Source organism: Vanessa atalanta, chromosome 17 (assembly GCF_905147765.1).
Source record: "Vanessa atalanta chromosome 17, ilVanAtal1.2, whole genome shotgun sequence".
Taxonomy (NCBI): Eukaryota; Metazoa; Arthropoda; class Insecta; order Lepidoptera; family Nymphalidae; genus Vanessa; species Vanessa atalanta.
This window is the reverse complement of record NC_061887.1, coordinates 4,942,123-4,966,970: the sequence shown is the minus strand read 5'-3', so window position 1 is coordinate 4,966,970 and position 24,848 is coordinate 4,942,123. Positions and strand designations below refer to the sequence as shown.

At 33.0% G+C, this 24,848-nt stretch overlaps 1 protein-coding gene across 5 annotated transcripts in view; it reads left to right on the top strand.

Moving 5' to 3' along the window:
• The window catches only part of LOC125070427 (Down syndrome cell adhesion molecule-like protein Dscam2), a 214,968-nt gene that overhangs the window by 185,372 nt on the left and 4,748 nt on the right, over positions 1-24,848 (top strand). For 4 of the 5 annotated variants that reach the window (XM_047680302.1, XM_047680301.1, XM_047680299.1 and 1 more), the window contains exons 11-35: positions 4,952-5,096; positions 5,479-5,741; positions 9,189-9,350; positions 10,878-11,177; positions 11,253-11,372; positions 11,675-11,848; positions 16,480-16,630; positions 16,853-17,003; positions 17,255-17,384; positions 17,731-17,898; positions 18,162-18,292; positions 18,781-18,991; positions 19,438-19,584; positions 19,772-19,927; positions 20,516-20,655; positions 20,774-20,930; positions 21,373-21,550; positions 21,950-22,140; positions 22,413-22,598; positions 22,873-23,009; positions 23,194-23,350; positions 23,599-23,739; positions 23,999-24,154; positions 24,421-24,578; positions 24,776-24,848. In XM_047680302.1, the coding sequence (XP_047536258.1) occupies positions 4,952-5,096; positions 5,479-5,741; positions 9,189-9,350; positions 10,878-11,177; positions 11,253-11,372; positions 11,675-11,848; positions 16,480-16,630; positions 16,853-17,003; positions 17,255-17,384; positions 17,731-17,898; positions 18,162-18,292; positions 18,781-18,991; positions 19,438-19,584; positions 19,772-19,927; positions 20,516-20,655; positions 20,774-20,930; positions 21,373-21,550; positions 21,950-22,140; positions 22,413-22,598; positions 22,873-23,009; positions 23,194-23,350; positions 23,599-23,739; positions 23,999-24,154; positions 24,421-24,578; positions 24,776-24,848 (4,083 nt within the window). The remainder of the gene's footprint in view (positions 1-4,951; positions 5,097-5,478; positions 5,742-9,188; positions 9,351-10,877; positions 11,178-11,252; positions 11,373-11,674; positions 11,849-16,479; positions 16,631-16,852; positions 17,004-17,254; positions 17,385-17,730; positions 17,899-18,161; positions 18,293-18,780; positions 18,992-19,437; positions 19,585-19,771; positions 19,928-20,515; positions 20,656-20,773; positions 20,931-21,372; positions 21,551-21,949; positions 22,141-22,412; positions 22,599-22,872; positions 23,010-23,193; positions 23,351-23,598; positions 23,740-23,998; positions 24,155-24,420; positions 24,579-24,775) is intronic. The other variant, XM_047680300.1, reaches the window with a different exon arrangement.

Genomic DNA, 24,848 nt, shown 5'->3' with positions numbered 1-24,848 from the left:
TCGAACTAGGTAATGTTCAACTTTTTTTATCCGCTCTCGTTTCCTTCGTCATAAAATATTTAAAAGTCCATTTTTAAGCGTGGATCCGCTGCGAGCTATTACAGTCAGCTCTTCAGCTCAAACAAAGAGCTTCAGTTACGGGGCACTGCTGTGAGCGTATCCACCAACGCTCTACATTCTAAATCGTGTCATCCCAATTAAGATCTTATCCCTTATGTATAAGGCACATATTACCATATAATAAAATAAAATTTACGTCACTTTGTCTCATTAGTAATTCGCCCCGCTATTTGGTGTCGCTGCTCTTAAGGGCTCAAGAGTCGTCGCAATGCACACACGCTTGCTATCGGAACATGTAAACTATATTATCAATAAAAAGGTCGAATTAAAAATATATATTACCTCGAATATTATTTAAAATCTGTATATTTTTTATATAAATTAAATATATTTATTATATATAAAGCTTTATAAGAATTATTTACCAAAAATACACTTTATTTACAGATATATTTGCGGTTAAAAACGGGCAAAATACGATTTATAATGTGTGCCGTCTCGACTGTGTGAGACGGGTCGACTCTATAAATTATGCAATTGGTGAACCTTGTGTTAACATGGCTCATTTGCGACCACCGCATGGACGGAAATATAATATACATAATATTATACTTAATTTACGAGTATTTCGTGAGAGTAAAGTAACCGTGTCTCGTGTTCTGTTTATTATATAAATACTTTTGTTTTTTTTATTTTCAAATGTAAATTCAGTATGTTGGTAAGCACTTCTAATATTTTAAATAGCTCACAGATATAACTATCGTGATATGATACTATTATCATATTTATTAACAAACCAATTACTTAAATTATACTCTATTTTGCTTCTATAGTAGTTGTAGTACTTATACTTATTTCCATTTAATTAAATAGCTCTTGAGAGCTCTTGAAAAGGTCTCTAAATTTTTTGTAAAGAACCTCTCAACTAACATTTCGTCCTCGTAGCCAATCCAGTTTATTGTATATTTTAGGTATTTAGGGCTTTTTCCATAATAATGAATCGCTCTCGGTTGTATTACCTTGCCTTTTGTTACATTTCTAGTTGCTATAACAAATTGGCGAAGATTATTTCTTCAAAATAAAATTACTATAATTGAATAAATAAATAAATAATGGACAACATCACATACATTACGTACGCACACATACGTTACATTTATGGAAAATCAGAAGTAACGACGGTACCACAAATACCCAGACCAAACACAACATAGAAAACTAATAATCTTTTTATACATCGACTAGGCCGGGAATCGAATCCGGGACCTCGGAGTGGCGTACCCATGAAAACCGGTGTACAAACTACTCGACCACGGAGGTCGTCAGAATTGAATAATATCTTAAGGAAAAATCCATTGGAAGAATACATACATGTAAAATGGAAATAAACTGAATTATATACCATTAATTAATTGGTATTCATACATTTATTAAAATTAACGAACATTACCCTTTTTTTATTTGGCAGATAATTGCAACTTATTATTTAAATCACCGGTAAAATATTGTATTTTCAATTAATAAAATTGGTTTTTAAAAACAACTTAATCTATTCAAAGTAATTGAAAACGCTTTCATCTTTCCGAATACCGCATAAGGACACGAACGGAAGGATTCATTCATCAAAAGGATTAGATGGAAAATACAAAATTTGACAGGAGTGACAGGCCGGGCTTGTAAGATATATCTTTTTAGGAAGTAGAAAGGAATATTTTTTGTGTCAAAATAAATATATTATATCATATATTGATACAGTTGCCGTTAATCTATCTCTATAAATTTTCATACATAAACTCTAAATACCAATGAATAAAGTATCTTTTTTGTCTTTTCAATATCAAAATCAAAATATACTTAATTCAAGTAGGCTCGTACAAGCACTTTGTAATCGTTATTTAACAAACTATATTAAGTGAAGCTAACACCGGTTCAGAATCCGTATTCTACTTAAAAGAACCGGCAAAAAACTCAGTAGTTACTAAGCCAATCTTTATGTTAATTTTAATAGTATTACATGTTTTTTTTACATAACCTAGTTAGTTCTATCTACTTACGCTGTCTGTGTACGTGTTATGTAATATTATAGTCTTATTTTATTTTGGCATAATCATACATGCATTTATTAACTGTAATTAGTTATGTGACCTAAGTTAAAAAAAAAACAATAAGTATATTTTAAGTCTATAATATTAGGAACGCCTAAACTATTTATTGTCTTGGTGGGCGTTGTGTCCGACCGACTGGTTAAGTATCAATAGTGGATCTGGTAAGTTCAACAAATACTCCGTCAAACAACAATACTTAGTATTATTGTTTTCCTGTTTGAAGGGCTTGTGAACCAGTTTAATTACGGGACTAAAGGACATAACATGCTAACTTCTAGTATTGGTGGTGCATTGGCGGTGGTGATCATTTACATTTGTGATAGAACTTCGGTAAGGTGTTCCGCAAAGGCTAGTGCAGGCCCCGTCCCGAAAAATACAATTTTTTTCCCTTAATAGATTTATATAGATGCTTTTGTTACCCGTGCAAAATCGGGACAGTTTTAAGTAAAAATATAATCACGACATTATTTTTATTTACAATACAAAGCTTGTATATACAATGAATCGGTTTCGTTGTATTTCTTGAAATGTCTTTGTTATAATCTATGTAGAAGGCTCTGAAAGACTTCAAAGAATTAAATAACCCCATTAAATATTATAACAGACAAACATTTATGGTATAGATCTTTTTCCAAGGATTTTTCTCTTTGTGTATTGGAATACGCTTTACGCCTTATTACTTAATATTAGAATGTTTTTTTTTCCACTTTCAGCAATAATGTTACCAAAATATTGTTTTAAAAGGGGTAAATGAAGATAATTATTTATATTAATTATTTTGAATATTAAAATAGTCGACTTTAATATTTATTATCGACTGCTAAATTTTCATAACGAACTATCCCTTTTTAAACACCCAGTTAGTTTGCTTTAAAACGTCTAAAAAAATATAAATTTAATCGTCTCCCTTTATCGTCACACAAGAACATAATTATATTCACACTTGTGACATCAATAGTCTTAATTTAAAGGGAACCTAATTGTGTAGCGCAACTTCTTATATAATAATATTATATTATAATACTTTATTTGAAACGCGCTATTCGGTATATGTTCTATGTATATTAGTTTAGTAGTTTTCTCAGTCAGGTATTACGAAGACACTTATACTTCATTTGTACGATAAATTTGACCTAACTGGTTCATGTAATTACTTTTCATAATGTTATTGACGTGATTGATTAACAATAGACAACGGCTTTTCTTTAACAAATGAAAAAAAAAGTTGCTATGTATACAGATGTATATTTCGTAAAAATATTTTATATGATTACAATAAAACATTTAATACCACCAAATATTTTGTATTCATACACTCTGAACGATTGGCTATTTATACTTTATAACATTTTAACTCTACATTCACTCATATTACGAAAGACGAACACTCACATTTACAGAAACAAATAAGGATCACCCTTATAAAAAACCAACAATCTTTTACCTCGAAACGTACAGAAAATCAATGTGTTATTTTTTAAGCAAAATATATGTACGATGCCGTTGTCACTCTATAAGGATTCGTGCCAGAACGTTAAGGGGTCGGATTTGCGACCGCCCGCTTATTTCCATAATACCTCAACTACTTATACCGCTTAGTCGATGCGCAAATTAAACTGGATACTCACTAGGCATACATTTCGTGCTCCCAACTCATGCTCTAGAAATTAAGAGCCGTATTACTCTTATCACTTCACACGAGCTATTTTTCCAGCGTTGAAATAATAATACTTGGAGTTATTATGTTATATATCAACTGGATTTTTCATATTAAACACTTTGAATGTTGATGTTCTCTCTTAATATTGTTTTTGGTTATTTTATATATGGCTACAGTATAAAAATGATTTAATTTATGATTATTTTCTTTTTAAACGTGTCTTTATATTTATATTATATTATAATATTTTATCATCAAAATTTAAGATAATTTTATAATGTACCTACTAAATATTTACTAAACCGTAAGTGACCATAAACAGTAGTCAAGTATTCAAATCAAATAAAATTAAAATATTCTTTATTCAAGTATGCTCATAATAGCACTTTTGAATAGTGTTGTAATACAGTGTTGAATAAAATATAAAGGTACATTTAATTTTATTTATTGTTTTTTTTTTTATTTATTCATTTTGGAAAACAGATTTTACTTTTCCACCTTTTCAATTATAAAGTGTAAAGAACATTTTTTTTTTTATATATCGTGCCTAGAGATCGATAAATACTGAGTTCACGATTATTTATCTCTAATATAATCTCATATTGATTAATATGCTTTATCAATATGGTTTTTTTTCGACATTAGCTTTTAATTTTTAATAGGCGAAGATCAAAATAATTATTCATTCAAGAGTGATATGTTGATAAAACCTACGCTATACGTAACCACAAAACCTTATAGACCTTTTCACACACCAAAGGTACGCCTCTATAAGTTAAATTAATCATCTACATTATATTCGTCTTATACTAAACTTACAATATATGTTAATGCGTGTGATATGATAAATTTAAGAATTAATAAAGTAAAAAAATATTATTAATTAACTATTTATTATATTTGTAAACTGTGCCTTTGCCGAGTGTTTCTTACATGAACTTTGTCCGTCGTCATTGAACTATTTATCTTTCAGTAGTAAAAAATTAGTTCTCTACAATCACCCGTGATAAATAATCTATCCTAATGGTTACTATTGACAATACGAGCGAAATATAATAAATAAGAATGCTCTGATTGACTTTAAACATCATATAAATGATTGCTAATTTAAAGCTTTTGTCCTCAGAATCAAAACCGGAGTTGGTGTACTGGTTCTCAGAACAAACACTGCAGCCAGGACCGAGCGTCTCTCTCAAGTGTGTCGCAATGGGCCATCCACCTCCACAATTCACTTGGTTATTAGATGGTTTTCCTATACCTACTAACTCAAGGTAAGTTAATAAATTTTAAATAAAAGTTGAGATGTGTCAAGGGACACCCGGGTGAAACGAAGTTCTTATTATTATAAGATTTTTTTTTATTATTTACTATGTACAAAAAACACTCAACAAAAATAATCGTCGCGACACCACACTATTCAATGCGAAATAGAAATGAAAATATCTGGCTTGCTTTCTATAAGAGAGAGAGAGACAGACAGAAAAACATGCGCAAGCCGCACAGCTTACAATAGCTTACTATAGCAAAAAGTGTCGTTACAACTTTTCGTGAGAATTTTTTCCGTCTAGCCCCCTTTCACAACGCGCGAAAAGAAACTTCGTTTCAAAAAAAAAAATACAATAACTTTAACTTATGAATTCTTATTTTATACAGATTTGTAGTGGGGCAGCATGTGACTCTACAAGATGATGTTGTCAGCCATCTTAACGTCAGCAGAATGACAGAACAAGATGGCGGCGAATATGCATGTGTTGCCAGTAACTCCGCTGGTAAAGCGGTGCACGCAGCCAGGGTTAACGTTTACGGTCTGCCATACATACGAGAGATGCCTAAAGTAACGGCTGTTGCAGGCAGTGACTTAAACATAAAATGCCCAGTTGCCGGTTATCCAATTGAGTCGGTTTCTTGGGAAAGAGGTTCGTATAATAATTCGATTAGTATAGTGAACATATATTTTAAATAAATAGTATATTTACATAATCCTAATATTTTTATCTTAAAAACTATTTGAAAATATTAGGTATGTGTCATTATTTCTTAACATCAATTAATTGGCATTATTCGCAAAAATGTACATTTTCTTAGATACATGCACAATTTTCGTCAAACCGAGAGCACGGAAAAAAATATAAATGTAAATAAAAACTAAATAATATAAATTAATTATGAATTCGACTCAATTATAACATATTAATCATAAAATACTTTTGAAATTGATTTAATGATAAAATTCATCTATTTGAAATTAAAATAATTATAAAATTTATCACAGAAAGTTGTCGTCATGTAAGTAAATAAATAACAAATTAATAACATATATTTTCAAGTAGTAATTACTAAAATATACATTTTAATAGAAAAATTATATTGTAAAGAGTTTTCTGCTGGAAAAAAGAGGTCTCAAACAAATAGAAAAGCGTAGTATGGAGGGATTTTCATAAGAAAACTCTTCAGAACAAGGAGCTTGAATATGAAAAGCTTCAGAATGTGAAACGTTTTTTTAAACAACTTTCTCATTGGGGGACTGTTTAAATCAAATATAATCATTAAAAATATGCAAATTGTCTTATTTTCTTTTATTCAATTTAAATTGAACGTTAATTAGGTTCCAGGAAAATATTCTATTTTAAAGACAAAATACGGAAATTTAATTTAGAAGTAAATAAATATTAAGTACTAGCTAATAGCCGGCGTTGGAAAGATTTTTTTTTTTTCGTTAGCAATTATCAAATACAACTAACGTGTCATTATATTGATATTCTTAGAAACGATCAACAACATAGATTTACAAAGTTCTAACTCAATCGGATTAAAGATAACGAACATATAGATTACAAAATATTTAATAGAACCTTTGTCAATGTAGTAGATAGTACCTACTACCAGTGAAAAAATATATATTTATGAGAATTTAAAATAATCCAAAAACTAAATAATAAACTTAATAACAATTTTTACTTCTTATTTGTTTATAGTTAAGGACTTAAGTTAATAATTCTTAAAATACAAAATAAAACATTATATGTTATACATAAGAAGATACATCATACATATAGTGACGTCACAAATAGTTATTTGTCTTTTAGACAGCTATGATACAAATCAAATGCCTAAAGGGACGAAATGTGGACCTCTGTCGCTTTTATTAAGATATATTTCAATCAATGGGACAGCGGCCTATCTGGTATCATGTACGGTATAAAGTGCGATTCCATCTCATAAATTACATCACATACGAACACTAAATAATACCTAATATATTTGCGATATAAGTTCACGTAGATTATATTCGTACTTCCTACTTATATAGAATATTGAAGATGAAGTACTTTATTACATTAGAAAACAAATTGAGCTTGTAGTTTATCTGTTGTTACAATAATATATGAATGTATAGTATGTCCGATTATTGAACAATGTATTAAAGCCTACGCTTGTACGGATGCCTCGGATGTACGGCCGTGCATGGGTATCGTGACAAATGAGCAGAGTTTTGAAAAAAAATACGTTATTTGAGTAGTCGCAATGATTTTGAACAGATTGTACACGTGATTGTAAGCAAAGTTTTGGGGTTCATGCTTCAAAAAAATTAACTAAGTTGATTTATGTAATTTATTATTTAATTATTCAAATCATTTATTTAGGTTTATCAGCAATTGATTACATCAAATAATTTACTCCATACATATTAAGTAACAATTATTGAAATGTAGTAGATCTATGTAGAGGTAGGAATTACTTTTAATGTAAACTCCGCGTTGAAATTCTAAATATTATACAAATTAAAAAAAGATAGTAAGAAGGGTGACTCGAATGTAAATGGGCACCTCTGTTCATTGAAATTGTTATTGTAAGACATTAGTCATGCCTTACATAGCCATTCCGCTGCCAACCGTGACCTTAATTGTTATTTCCCTTGTACATGTAATTGGCTCATTCCCAGTAATTAGTCTATACAAACATATAAACGTAAAACCACTTCATATAACATAAATTCAACAAATGTTAGATCAGTAAGGAAAATCAAGTTTGTTGGCGATTTTACTAAGAATTTGAGAGGACACTTTGCCGAAAGAGTATCGAATTAAACTCAAGGGAGACACCGGGTAACTTTCTCTTAGCAACAGGTCGTTAAGGAAACTAGGGCGAGTAAGCGAATGCGAAAATATACAAAGAGTTGTTTGAAAGCCTCTATGACGTCAGCATTCTGAAACTGTTGACACTTTCTAGAAAAATATATGACAATCTTATTGTGACCTAACAATGCCCTACATTGACGCTAATATTTTAAATCTAAATGTAAAAAAATATCACATATAGCACACACAAACACACAGATATAACATTAAATGATTAAATTATTTAAGAAAACATAACACTAACATATGTAGATAGTTAAAACATTCGATAATTAAAGTTCATATATATGTTTAAAAGATTAAAATTGCGAAAAAAAAAAAATCTTCAATTACACGTTCCTTAAAATAAACAACATTTACAAGGTTACAAATACTAATCTTCCTCAAAATACCATCATAACCCAGTTAAGCTACAAACATCGAATTTACCCGCTCTTTTCTTACAACACTTTACCTCTAGATCAAAAGGATATAAAGAAAATATCAGAGCGTAAAATCCTTAGCTCGTTTAACAGAATTACCGAGGAAGATCAAATTAAGACTCGTCGGTCACTCCCTCGTAATTTTCCTTTTCCTCAGCGACCCTTGTCAACAACGATTCTATCTTTTCATAGAGAACTCTCATTAAGCTGAGATCTTTAAATGACTTTATTATTTCCTTATTATGACGATACTAGAAAAGATCTTACAACTAGTTACTGTTATTAAAAAACAGATTGCGATAAAATTTACTTCGTAATATGTAATAATATGATACAATGTTAAAAACACCGAAAAGATAATTGTTCTTTCAAACATACATAAGAAAGCAAATTCTCTAGTTCCGGAATATTTTTTAGCGGGCATAAAAAACGACCTGAAAAAGTTTTTAAGCTGAATATTTATTTTGAACGACCTTTTCCGTTTAATATAAAAAGTTAAACACAACTTATTATTTACGGAGCTGGCCAGACAGCGCGTCATATTTCGGAACAACTTTTAAAACTCAAACAGTAGCAAATTTTTTTATAAATTCAACTCCAAATTTTTCACTTTGAGTAAAGTATTACAAAATGCAATTAAAACTAAAACTTTTCTTATTCTAAGTTATTTTTTTTATCGTAAATGACATAGTATTCATTTTTCCTATTTTACGAAAACGAATTAATCCAGTTTACTGTATTTGTCTAAAATGTTGCCATATGTGGTATACCTGTAGATTTTTCAAAGATTTATAAATTTTAGATGGACAAAATCTTCCCTTAAACCGCCGGCAGAAAGTATTCCCTAACGGAACCCTTATAGTAGAACAGACACAAAGGGGAGAAGATGCAGGAACATATACTTGCCAAGCAGCCAACAGACAACGCCACGTAGCACGGAGGGACGTGGAAGTACAAATACTAGGTAATCTATATATGTATATCTATATATTAGAAAGCTAGTATTAGAAATTGTTGGATGCTTTTATTATTGCTTATTATAATGGAAAGAATTAAGCTGAGGTACATTGTACAAAATTACATATTACTCTTCCGTTAAATATATACAATAATTTATGAAATTTCCTTTAAAGGCAAATATTGTAGCTGTTGCCGACTATGTCGACAAGCATAATTTATTCTTGGTCTTAATTTATTTTTAATAAAGCACATCAATAAAATTTTCTTATTATTATAATCAATAAAATATTCTTATCTGTGCAAACTATAAATTACAATTTTGTATGAATATGTCATTTATATATAGGCAAGTTTAAAAAAAAGTATACTAATCATCAAAATCGTGATCCCTCCAAAACTATTCTTAATGATTAATTTAGTTTATGCATCAAGCAAATGCTCATACAAATATCAAAACAAGTCTTTTTATAACATTTAAATAAAAAATATCAAAAAATTTAAGCTCATCGAAATCCTCTACGCTTTTATATAACCAAAAATATATATCATCATATATTAAAATGTCATACCAACCCTGAGGAAAAATTGAGTTCATTGATATAGTACCATCAGTCTCGTATCATGAGTAAGCTGCAGCAAAATTATGTAGTAATTATCGTCTATTCTTAATTATCTCTTAACATACTTCTCATACCATTATTTTATAAATTATATGAAAACAATCAATCAATTAGCAGACTCGTTACCATCAAAGGAAGAAGAGAGATTAGTGGAAAATGTAGATATGGTAATTATCATTAATTATTCCTAAAGGACGTCGCTCGCAGAGACAGACTTTGTTTTCACTGTGTGGTTAATGAGAAAACGAATATTATCCAAACGCAAAAAATGTGCAAACTAAAATATCGCCAATAATAAAATAAAATTATAAATAAACGAAAATAATTTCAGTAATTCCTTAGCATATTTTTTCAAACTTTAATGTTCCAAATTTTAAATTAAATAATTGTATAGTCTATTATGAGAACATTCTATAATTTTACCACAATAGTTACATATTTTCTAGGCTTTATTTTTGTAGGAACGTTGCCAAATAAAACTTTATCAGGAACATACATATATCAAAAATCTAATAGAAATGTTTTATGTCTCAACTCGATTCTAACATTCATGCTGAATTTTGACATAAATTGTCTCTTTTCCTCAAACAAGATTTAAAGCTCCATAAAATCACGAATTCAAGGGACCGAAATTACTCATCCGTAATTCATTAAAGTTATCACGTTTACCATTCTACTGGTATCTACGGAGCTTCAAACTTTATCGGTTAAAAGGGCAATAAAAAAACGTCGAAGAGACAGTAAGACATAACGATGTTTAAGATTCCTAAACTGTAGCCAAAGATTTCTCACTAATTAATCGTAAAAAACAACAGAGCCTGAATATTGTTACGTGACCAGAAAATTTTCAACGGATTAAATAGAATTAAGAATTGAACTGTTGAGTTTTGTAATTATCGTTTGTTTACCAGTGCGACCAAAGATATTGCCGATTCAGCCGCTGACGAATTTATTGAGGGAGGGAATGAGAGCGGCTATTTCCTGTCAGATATTGGAAGGCGATTTGCCAATTGCATTCCGTTGGGAGAAAAATGGGCAGCCTGTGACGTCATCGCCGTACGCTCCTAGCGGTATAATAACGAGGAGAATGGACGAATACAGCGCATCACTTGTGATTGAACACATAACGTCACTCCACAGCGGAAATTATACGTGCATAGCTTCGAACGTTGCGGGATCGGAACGTTTCACAGTACCACTGACAGTAAATGGTGAGATCGCATTGTAGGTTTGGTATATATTTATAAAGAAAATCCGAGTCACACATAAAATATTTTATGATATAGTTCCGCCCCGCTGGCGACTGGAACCGACTGATGTAGCAGTAGCTGCGGGCCAGGATGTCACTCTGCAATGCCAAGCTGATGGTTATCCGAAACCAAATATCACTTGGAAAAAAGCTGTTGGTAAGTTGCGAGCTACGTCGAAAATTTTTTTTTTTTTAGTAAACAATTATGTGATAAGTAAACAAGTTGACAGAATATTTGGATTCTTACTGTTGACCTCTGTTTGAATCGCTGAGTTTCAGGTTTTTTTTTTTTATTTAGGTAAGAATAATTTCACGCTAAGGTAATACAAAATGTTGGAATATTCTCTAAGCCCAAGAGAAAAGGAGAACTTTAGCAGTAACTATGGGATATACACAAGCTTAAATTCAATATTTGATATAATTTGTTTTTTAAAATAACCTTCAAAAATTCTGCAACAGGTAATACTCCAGGCGAATACAAGGATTTCATGTTCGAAGGCAGTTCTCGTGTTCTCGAGAATGGTTCGCTCGTGTTTGAGCGAGTCGCTAAGGATAGCGAAGGTCACTACTTGTGTGAAGCAAGAAACGACATCGGTGCGGGATTGAGCAAGCTTATCTTTTTCAAAGTTAACGGTGAGTAATAACTTATTCCCGCAACACAACAGTTCTGATAAGAAAATCAAAACTCTTGTATTATTTATTGATAACTCATACACTTTGAAATTTCTTGATATATATTTCCAACTAGGCACTATAAGAGCCTACATAGTTACATACTTTCATCCACACGTATAAAGCGGTTCTTCAATTCTATGTGGTCTGACAGTTGCGTTGTAACAAGGAGCTGACAATGCTGAAGCTTACGGGGGCACAACCTACAGGATAGCGCACTCTAAAGACCCACGCCTATTTAACTGGCTACCGGGGCACAGGCGAATCACGAATGACCGACTCAAAGAATGAAAAACATTTTTTTTCACTAATTCATAATTATGTGCTGGTTCAGCATATAAGAATTGTCACAATCATAAGTGATAGATAATATGTACATAAATATTTAATGTTAATAAATTACATCGGTAAGATCTGATGGAATTATACTGATAATAATTATTACCCAATTTGCGGCATATTGTGTTTAAATCTACGCTACTGATAAAATAAAATTAAATTAAATTAATAATATAAAATTTACGTCAATTTAACGAAAGATAAATATTGTTCGAGTAATTTATTCGTAATGGTAAAATTCGTTAATGTTACTGAAACTTTAATAGAAAAAATGTACTAATAGCTGGATCTATATTCCAGCGAGGAATGCGGAATCTTTTTTAGATAAATACCAAACGTCTGGAATGTTCTGATAGACGGATTCTTTTACTTTGGTCACGCGCTGGTAGAATGAAAATTCTTTCTTCCTTATTGCTGATCTGTAAATAATAAAATGTTATGAAGAATTATTAAAGAATTAGAAGGTATTTTTATAACGATTCCTTAGCATATATATTTAGTAAAAAAGTGCGGAGAAAAAACAAATTATGCTTATGAATGTAATTTCACATACGAATAGCAAAATGTGCATATACTATATATTTTTAAGCAGCCGTTACAAAAATATGAATAGTTGTTTTTAATAACACGCCATCTTGCCCTATTGCCATATCGATAAATATTTGATTTTATTTCTTATTTGATAGGACTTGTACAGCAATCCAAGTAATAATAGAACAATAGGTGTATTTCTCTCGGAATTTTGAATAAAAGTGATATTAAAAATTGAAAATTCATTTTTATAATAAATTGAGTAATATATTTTCAATTTCTAAAACACTCACCTGTAAATAATATTGTACGGAAAAGTTCCAATATTGTTTTAGAATTGAATTATAAAACTGACTCAGACAATGGTATAAAGTGCCAAGTTTTTGCGACGTATTGTCTCCACAGTTTTCTTTATTAAGTATTGTTTGAGAATAACTTCATCTGCGTGGACAGGAAGGCAGCTTCCTATAGAACTCAAAAAATAAAAACTAGAATTCAGTTTCAACTTAATTTGAAGAGTTAGTTGACTTTATTGTCACTTAAGACTTAAGAATTGTAATATTTTAGACGTTTCAATAATTTAAACGTTTGCGCTTTAACTAATATTAGACAAACTACCGGCATCGGCTAAAAATAATTTGATCTTAAATCTTCCTATAGGTAATATAATATTCCAGTTGATTATTATTCATTCGGGTCATAAATAATTTAAAATTCCATGCATAATATATCCTATTTATTAGAAGACTACACACATAGACCAACTGATGTTGTAGTGAGTACCTCACGGAGGTTAAGACAGCCTAGATAGATACATACAATATACATCTTTCCCTCCTAATTAAACACGTACCTTTTCAACTTCACATATCGGTTTAATTATTTTTATTCTTTTGCTGTTCATTTTTTAAGAAAAAATATAACAAAACAATTTTCTAATGATGTTTGTGAACCCCAAGTAAAATAGGCAAGGAGCTAAAAGTATACAGTCAGAAATTTTAAAATATTATTTAATTTTTATTTTTTAATCATTAATTTTAGATGCATTCCAATCGGATGTATCATTGATGCGCACAACAATTATACTACGCAGTTGTATAATATTGTTATAATAAAAATAATATTAAAATATACCAGTAATATTTTAATACAAATAAAACAGACTTTAGTTGAAAATCTGATAATTTAGTTTATTTAGAGGTATATGATACAAATTATATTTATTATTATAATGCAATAAGCATTGTTTGCATGCATTATTGGTTTTCGGGCATTTTTGAAGAAGATAAAGATTTTAATTGTTGTTTTCATCTACTTTATACATTATGTATATTGTATTGAATATTATTATAGCTTAGATGTCCTGGATTAAATTTCCTATTCAGGTCGATGTTAAAAAAAATTTTTTTTTTTTCTATGAATTGTCAAAAGAATTTGCAGTACCGAGCTTTGGAAAGCATGTGAAGCCTTTAGATCTTAGCTTCAACTTTGTCAGGACGTGTTTGCTCTCCCATCGGATATTGAGATTGAAGGAATACAAAGTGCACTTTTGTATCCACTTATACACGCCCTTGCACTATAATTTTCTCTGTGCCTAGTCTCCCTTGAGACATACTGTCAAAGCCGAAAGTAGCCAAGAGAACATAATCATCCTCATCACTTAAGTTTAAGACTACCTAATCTTTAGTAAAACTCATAATAAAGATAGACCCCGAAAAACTTATACGTACTTCAACAAGATTTTCTTTAAATAGACGACATTTTAAGAGGAATTAGACCAACCGATATCCAATTATCGTCAATTACTCCATATAGCGATCGCGTAGCTCATACAAAATATTCTATAAGGTAATTAGAGACATCCTATAAGACAACAAAGGCGGTTCAATTGTTGGCGACGGAAGTCGAGCGCGTTTGTGCAGAAAACTCAATGGTCGTACGTCGCAATACGTCTCCTCTTTATTGGAAAACGAGACAGTTGGCTTCCACTAGAATAACTTCGTGTACGTGTTTGTATTCGGCGATATTGGCTTTTGTGGAGCAAATATATCTCTATCCATTACAACGTCGTCGCACCGCGAACTGTCCTGTGTCAGTAATTTGATTTAGATTTGTTGGTATTTAATTACATTCTATTTAAACTGTTTATATAACATAAAGACATTTTTGACGTCATAGTCTTCAAATGGACCGCTGAACTCGTTTGCTTCATTGCCGATTAATTTAAATGATGTACATATGTCTTACCAAAATAATAATTAAAGTCTCAAGATTTAAAATTAAAAGAAATACCTGATTGTTATTTAATAACCTTAATTTACAATCACATTATATATTTTGCTATTAAAGAATCAAGCAGTGAGATATTAGCCCAACAAAATTTACTGTTAATTTACTTTACAGTTAATTTATGCCATCTCTTCTGATTCTAAGCAAGCCAAACTTTGGAGCCACAAATTCTACGAATTTTATTTTTGACGACTTTAGTTTTCTTAAAAAGTTTTCTTAAAAAAATTTATAGATATCCGCAGTGTAGTAGTGTAAGTGTATGGGTATGAAATGTACATGGTATCGTAACTGCACCGGTGTCGTACGTGCACCGCACCGGAGCAGCATCCAAACCGCTAATCCCGCGTTGAATAGTACTCGAGAGATTGCAGTGCAGTAGGTTAATATCGTAACCGTGGCATGATAACAATAAATAAATAATTGAATACGTACAATGTACACCAAATAAAACAAAAAAAGAATTAATCTGATAAAACCAATGGTTTGTTATTCAAATAAATAAATAGGGCATTCTTCTAATGTTCCAGAATTGCATATTCATAGTTGTCTATATATACGTATATAGTTCTATGCAACATAGCTAATTCTATAACGAATTTATCTCCCCAAACACGTCGATTCAATTCGAATAGATAACATCCGATTGTTATACCACTTCAGATTGAATAACAAACTAAACAAACAATACGTAAATATTAACAAGGATTATTCGTGAGCCGAAGTAAAACAGAGGTAAATTTATGCAAAACTAACAAGTTTGTAGGTGTTTTGGCACTGGCTAGGAGTTTTCTCAGTTCGGACCTCAGCTACGGTCACGTATCGGACGGTTTGTAAACATTTGATCATTCGAGCGAATCGTGTTCAGCCAATTTTATTTTATCTTCGCACATAGCTTTGCTTTAGCATAATGTAGTTAGAAGTTGCATCTTCGGAATGTTAAGTTTTTATTACAAATAAACAATGACTTAACATTAAAAAAGGCGATTCAAAATACTTGATATAACAAATACAGGAATGAAATCTGAACCGTGAAATACTAATCAAACATAATGGCTATAATTTTTATACTGATTACTGGAAAATATATTCATAGATTTGTTTTAATAACACGCACACGATCATAATTAACGATCGCAGAAATAATAAGGTTACAAAAAACTATTATAAGACATTGAATTTTATAAATTATAAATTCTAGTGCTAAACACAATAATTATGTTTCGCTGTTCCCTAAAATTCTCTAAAATTATCTTCTAATTAATAAATCTGACACACAAGAACTTATTAATGGATAAACAATTTGATTACAATGAAATATTAAGTTACATCCTACATCCACATTCGATTATTCGATGATCCGATCGACGAACCGAAATTTATAAATAGCCTGGTGTATTTAAAACCATGAAAGAAATCTGAACCTTCTTCCACAGCACCAGCTCGTTTCCCCATGAAGAGCAAAACTGTGCAAGTGACAGCTGGTGAGGCGGCTCATCTACAATGCGCTGCTTCTGGTGACGCACCTCTAGAAGTAAGCTGGCGAAGTCCCCACCACCACACCATCGCTCATCACCTCGACCAACGGTTCGTTAGTTTTTAACTCTTTATAAACAGTTTATTGCTTAGCAGCGCTTTGTTAGAACTAATTTTAGCTTTGTATAAGTTGAGTAGATTTTCAAACAAGTCGTCATTGTATCCATCCTCGGTTATTATAATAAGTTTAATTGGCATATTAGCACTAGTTCCTTGCTATTGAAATAGTAACTAAAACCTTACCAATTCTAATCAGAGATTTATCTATTTCAGCTATACAATCAGGGAACAAGTTCTGGATGACGGACTGGTATCAGAACTAAGTATACTGCAGACCTACCGACAGGACACAGGAGCGTTGACCTGTCGCGCTTCTAATGCGTATGGTCAAGATGAAATGCTGATACATCTTGTTGTTCAAGAGGTAAGAAATTATATTCAAATATCTAGTTTCCTGATACATGAATAATGTATATAACTACTAAAACGTGTTTAATTTGAAACTGACGTCTTTGTTTATTTTTTATTTTTATTAAAACATTTCTTTCTCAGGTTATTTTCTGGTATCAATCAGTATCAAACAATTTGAAACTAAACAATGAATTAATATTTAACACTTTCTCTTAAAATTTAAATTATCTTTGGAATCATTTTAACTTCACGTTAAATCCTTAGGTTCCAGAAATGCCAAAGAACATAAGAATCATAGACCAACAATCAAGGTCTATACAGATATCTTGGACACAACCATACGCGGGAAACAGTCCTATCATCAACTATATCGTTCAATATAAAGAAGCTCCAGGTACGCATGAGAATATCAATGTAATAAGTACAATAAAAACTAAATATTATATATACAGATATTTTTTAATTCTGTTTTATTTTGGGACTTTTTAGTGACGAAGCTAAATGTCACTTCCATCGTTTCCCTTAATAACATTACTATCTATAGATAATCGTAGATAACTATTACTACAAAATGACTATTGCTAAGGTTGTTAATATAGATTTAAATCAATTTTACTAATGCGATTCCGATTTAGTAGCAGGAGCGTAAAATTGAGGACTAGAATGAAAATATTTTTCCCGATAAAAAATAAGTAGATACAGGTATTATGAAGTGAGTCTTAACTAAATTAAAATTACAGAGCCGTGGCCAACCACGCCACAAAAAGTCATAGTACCCGGAAGCGTGACATCGGCGAGTGTTCAGAACCTTCAACCCGCTACGTCCTACCACTTGAGAATTATCGCTGAAAACAGACTGGGACAAAGCGAACCCAGCCAATTAGTACAAGTTACAACAACAGAAGAAGGTAAGAAATTGAAATATTAAAAGAAATATATATTTTTTATTTGGTATATTAACTGAAACAACTTTTTTTTCTGTTCGTTTAATGAAAACATCAAAGGTGAAAATTAAAATAATCAAATCGTTGCATACCAATAAATTTTAATGATCGTGCCGATAGTTAAATGGAAAAAAATATGATATTTTCAATACTATAATACTATTATTATTATTATATTAAATAGTTTATATTTTTAAGAGTTTTATTAATTTCCTTCCTATTTTCAGTACCAAGTGGTCCACCCTTAGACGTACGAGTTGAAGCTAAAAGTTCAACAGAACTAACAGTGAGTTGGGATCCGCCCCAACGGGATCTTTGGAATGGAAACATTTTAGGATACTACGTAGGGTTTCAAGAAGTAAGTTTTAGAATTATATTCATAACTTTTCTAAATTGAAATCCAATGCCTACTATACGCTGTTTATTTATTAATTAAATTATATATTTTGCTCTTGACATAACCTTTAACCAAAATTCGATTGAATACAGAAATTTGATAATCGCATACCCAGGACAAGTTCAACTAGAAGACAACAGCTCATTAACGTCACTTTCTTTAAATGAAAAAAATGGCGCAATTTGTTTGGTGCCTAGACACCATAGGGTCTACCAATTTCTATACATCTTATACATCGTATTATACACACAAGACGTAATGGTAATCATTCCGTCTTGTGTTGATTTTAGACTTGCACATAATATTCCAAGCCGTGTTAGACTGCTACGAGCATGACAGTTTTAGTATTTACATCCATATTAACCGTATGTTATAATATCATCGTATCAGCTATAGATTAGCAGCCAGCGTTCGACCAGGACGGCATTACTAAGTGAGTCTTGTTGTAGCTCAACAGCAACAGCACGGCGCTGAGCGCGAGCGGTCCGGGCGGTGCGTCATACACCGTGCGCACGGTGGAGGGTGCAGGCACGGCGCGAGCGCGGACTGCGCTGTCGGGGCTGCAAAAGCACGCTGCCTACGCCGTTGTGGTGCAGGCCTACAACAGCCGGGGTGCTGGGCCCGCCTCGCCACCCACTACTGCCACCACCATGGAGGATGGTGAGTGCAGTCCACAAACTTTACTAATTATGTCAAAATTAATAATGTAGAGTTCATCCAAATGATAACTTAAAATAATATGATCTTATTACGTAATAAAAAAATAAATTAAACTACGTACAAAAGATCGTAGGTACTTTTTGGCTCAAGGGTAAATATAATGGAATAAAATCTATTGGTTTTTTATAGGTAAAATCTAACGTTTCGTTCATACTTCTTTATATTTACTCTTTGTAATCACATGCACAAGGGACATAACATCTTAGTTCCCAAGGTTGGTGGCGCATAGGTGATGTAAGGAATGGTTAATATTTCTTACAGCGCCTTTGTCTATGGGCGGTGGTGACCACTTAACATCAGGTGGCCCATATGCTCGTCCGCCAACCAATGCCATAAAAAAAAAATATTAACTCACATAACCATTTTTTTTATAATATGTACTTCAGTGCCAAGTCTCCCACCCGGTTCTCTGCAATGCACGGCGTTAAGTTCTCAGTCGGTGCGTGTGACATGGGAGCCGCCGCCCACACGTGGTCGAAACGGAGTGCTGCAAGGGTACAGGGTTACATATGCACCCGTCACTGATTGGTATGGTAAGTTTATTGGAAATGTTATTGTTAGAAAATCAACAAAACTACATCACACCATCTTATATTTGGAGTTTTGCTATAAAAACATTGGATAATCGATCCGTCTTTAACTAACTCTTCAAATTCATAATATTTGCCTACACGTACCCGGAAACGTATAACTGATTGCGACATTATGTTTCCACTGCAGGAAGTGAGGATGCGGTGACAAAGCAGATATCAGGTCTGCACACGACACTGTCTGGCTTGCGGCGCTACACCAACTACTCCGTCACGGTGTGCGCCTTCACAGCGGCCGGCGACGGCGTGCGCGCCGCGCCCGTCTACTGCCACACGGAGGAGGACGGTGAGCCACGACACTTCCCAAACCTATACAAATACTAACTATTTAGTTACTATTTCTCAATTTTATAAGAACTACCAATAATGTGAAAGACGTAAGTTTACTCCTGATTCCATCGCTCACTATAACAAGGATTATAAATAGGTATTTAGTATCAAATCAATGATTCAAGTAAAATGCCTAAATAAATGCCTTATACTTGGATTACATAATATGCAATTTAAAATTCCTCCCTCGCATAATTCAAATGAACCATCACGTGACTACCACTTGTTTTCAACTTAATAATGGTCCGTGAACATAAAACGATGATTGTTTTGTTTTAATATTTCATAACACAAGTGCTTTAGCTACTTTCACTGGGATCAGAGTAATGTATGTGATGTTGTCCAATATTTTTAATTCGTAATTTAATCTAAACATAATTTAGAAGATACTTTAATTACATATACACAACTACCATATATATTAAGATTGATAAGATAACTAATTATTGTTTTTATTGGGTGAATATATGACGAATCTGATATTATACTAAAAATATAAATATCATATACATACATAGTATAATATCTATTACCTTTTTCTCAGTTCCATCTGCACCAGCGGATATTAAAGCGGTTGTTTCGTCGCGAAATAAAATACTAGTGTCATGGCTTCCACCTGCTTCTCCCAACGGAGTCTTGGTTGGGTACACGCTGTATATGAGCGTCATCGAAGATGGCAGAGAAGTTAGTATAGAATAAAATATTAAATATTTTAAATATACCTCATGAACTATATTCAACAGTTTTTCGACATTTTCGATAATTATGAGACCTGCTTGTTAAGCGATAACATCTATTACAGGAAGGCACTCACAAACGTATGTTGTCACCGAGCACATTATCGCACGAGACTGCAAGATCACCTCCTCGAGCCACACATCAGTTCTGGGTGTCGGCTTCCACTCGCCTTGGTGAAGGGGATGCCACAAGAGTTGTCACAGTATTACCATCTGATACCGGTAATTAGATACTAAGTAAATAGATGAAAAGATTTTCTCTAATCTCTTAAATTCAAAATAAGTATCGAACTTAATTGTAATATTATGATATAGGTAGACATACTGGCATGGGCCACCTGATGGTAAGTGGTCAATATCGACCATAGAAATTGGCGCCGTAATCATTCCTTGCGCTCCAATGCGCTACCAACCTTGATAACTAAGTTATCATACCCTTGTGCCTGTAGAGGCTGGTCCTTACCCTTCAAACCGAAAAACAATAGTACAAAGTATTGCTGCCAGTACAGTAGAATTGGGTGGTACCTGCCCAGCAAGTTATTCCAAGTTCTTATTAAAATAGAAGAAAAATATCATGCAGCAACGCCTCACAATCAGACGATATTGTTTACCATTTTTTTATTCTTATGTTTCCTTATCTAATATTAGCTCTTCAATTATTTAGTACCAGCAAGAATAACATCATTCAGTCGAAGTATAGTGACACCTTGGAAGGAAAATATATCTTTATCCTGCAACAAAGTTGGTGTGCCCATACCATCTACCACTTGGAGCATGAATGGAGCCATCTTAGAATCTACATTAAGGAAAAATGTCACTAGCGATGGGACTCTTGTTATCAGGTGAGGTATATTTTATTCTTATTTAAGAAATTTTGCCTTAGACTATTTATTTACTACATTATTTAAGTATATCACATATTGACACACTTCATGCCTCGTTGGTTGAATGGTTTAAGGCAGCAGATCTTTGGTTTAATTTCCGGATTAAGGCGTTGGTCCTACTTTTAAAATATCTTGCATCATGTCAGATTCCCACTGAATGGTGAGAACGAGAAAATACAGAGAGCACTTATACCCTATTTTTGGCAGGACCTTATTAATAATCTGCCTTCACAACTATGTTATACTTTAAACCTCAATTTTCAAAGAGTTTTTCTACAGAAGATACCAAACGTAGCCGCTTCTCTTACTGCGTCTATTGTCGTATCTAAAACTGTCATTTATGACATTTGATCGCAGCATGACGCAGTACGCGGACAGCGGCAACTACACGTGTCTGGTGGAGAACGCACACGGTCGCGACGAGGTGACGTACGGTGTGGAGGTGAAGGTGCCGCCGCAGCCGCCTGTGCTCGCAGTCGTCGACTCTTACGCCGACTCGCTGCATCTGCAATGGAGCGACCAGGGAGATGGTGGCAGTCCCATACTAGGTAAGTGACTCATGGTATGGGTAAATAAAATTACAATATGAATGCTCGTGAAAACTATTTTCTTTTTGTTTTATTACCAGTATTTTTAGCAACTATACATATATTATAATTCAATACAAAATCTTTTGATTGAAAGGCAAATATAAAATTTAAAAGATGAAATAAAAAATAATATGAAAATTATGATAACTTTGGCATGAGATACACATCATAGAAGCTCTTTGAAGGAAAGTACTATGTCATAATGTCATTATATCTTCCCACTAAACCAGGTTATGTGATCAACTACAAGCGAGAACACGGTGACTGGGAAGAATTACAAGTCGAAGCGGGTACTTCGGAACACGTGTTACCGAACCTTTGGTGCGGGACGCGTTACCAGCTTTACATCACCGCCTTCAATCGCATCGGTACGGGGTTGCCCTGTGACATCGTACATGCGTATACTAAAGGCACAGGTAAGAAAAACTTTAGATGAAATGTACTGAACGAATTTGTAAGTATTTTGAATGGAATTTTGCGTCGAATGTAAGCAGTTTTCTTAATGAAATTAACTGCCTTGCTGTAACTTTACTTTAACTTTTGTACTTGTTACAAAAAATAATATAGTATTAGTAAAATGAAGTCTTAAATATTATTTTTAATGTAAATTAAAATTGTATTTTTAGTAATAGTATCTTTTCATAACAGTAAATTTTTTATTAAATAAAATGAAATATCTTATTGTTTTAGTGCCCGTAAAACCTAAGCATTCACAGATGATAACGTTGAACACGACAACTGTGACTGTATGGTTAGACTCTTGGGGTGATGGCGGATGCGGTATACTGTACTTTGTCATTGAGTACAGAGAGATAAGTCAATCGCAGGTTACTGAATTAATTTATTTTATTCATAAACACTCAATACTTTAAGTATACTCATAACATATTTTAGTGTACATTAATAGGAAAATATTTTTTTTCAATACGTCTACACTTTAAAAAACACACCTAAGATAGTAAGTATTTAGTAACTATTTCTCACACTACCATCGTATATTTATAATTCCAGTGGCGGCTCGTGTCGAACAGCGTGCAGGCCACCGAGCGCGTGTTCAGCGTGACGGGGCTGTCGGCCGCCACGCACTACCAGCTGCGCATCACCGCGCACAACAACGCAGGACACGCGCTCGCACTCTACAACTTCACCACGCACTCGCTCACTGGCAGTGAGTATCTTCTACTGAATTACGTCACTCACCGTCACGCCAAGCTCTATGCTAGCCGGTTATGTTTGATAAACCGGCAGCTCTATCGCCAGACCAATGTCTAAGTATCAGTATGCATGAAAATCGTTTTTTTTATTTAATTTTAATATATTATTTTGGTCACATCGTGAGGAATAGGTAATACCTATTTCAATGATGGATATGGTTCAGTCCACCTTGCAAGTGCCCGTGTCCATTGTCCCGCACAGTGCTGGAGGGCGAGGTGTCCCCGGCGGTGCCGGCGGCGGGCCCGCGCTCGCTGGGCGGCGCGCGCGTGCTGCTGCCGGCCGCGCTGTCGCTGCTCGTGCTCGCCGCGCTCGTGGCCATCGTGCTGCTCGTGCGAAGGAACAGTGCGTGAACTCTTTAAGTTACACCTACAGTACTTTGAATTACGATTTATACGCTATTACATTGATGATTTGTGCTATACTGCCATAACAACAGATGTGCCAAATCTGTGATAAGTCAATTTATTATGTTCGACGGTGTGATATTCTTCCGTTTATATGTCTGATCATATCCTCAGGATCTCCGGTCTTAGATATGTCACATTACACAGAGCATCCATCTCAGAAATGCTTACAAATAATTAATAAAAAAATGAAATAGAAGCAGGGCCAACGGAAACAGTTCAACCAGAGAGTGGCGTAGGCGAGTCCCCCTCAGTGGCGCAGCTACAGAACAAAGTGAACCGCGACCAACAGTACCTAGCTACGCGCGCTCAACATCCCGCACCTCAACACCACTACAAACACGCTTCCAACGGTAACTCGTCAATAATATTTAGCTGACTTTTCAGTATTTGACTAATTACCTAAAACTCATATATTCCAAATAAAGCTAGCAGATTTATTCCGGCTAAGGTTGTGTATGTATTTACAATTATAACAAGAACAATGTGTCTATCAAAATAGAATTTATAATATTCAGATAATCTATAATGTTATAAAAAATATTATATAAGATTACTATCGCAGACATCAGGCTTATTCTAAATAAGTAAATAAAGCTTACATCGCACGTGATTACAGAATATATCGAAGACATCTGTCCCTACGCAACGTTCCAGTTGACAAAACCAAGCGCGTATAGTGAAAGCAGTTACAGCGGCAACGTATACAGCGGTCCCTACCACTCCGTAAGGGGCTCCTTTGTGTATCACGACCTAAAGCAAAATGATAAATATAAGGTAAACCATTTATTTGAATAAATAAAAAAAAAGCTGTTAATAAAATATCCCTACTACATTTGGGGTGCCTCAAGGTGCTATTGTAAGACACGATATACTTTTCAGTGTTATAATTGAAATATTATTTGTATTATAATTATTTTATTTCTCCTACTTTATATATGTTATAAATTTAATATAATATTCTCATTAATCAGGGTAAAGAACCGGAATATACTAAAGTAAGAAGAAAAGGAAACAGACTCCGAGATCCGCATTCGGAAAGTCAAG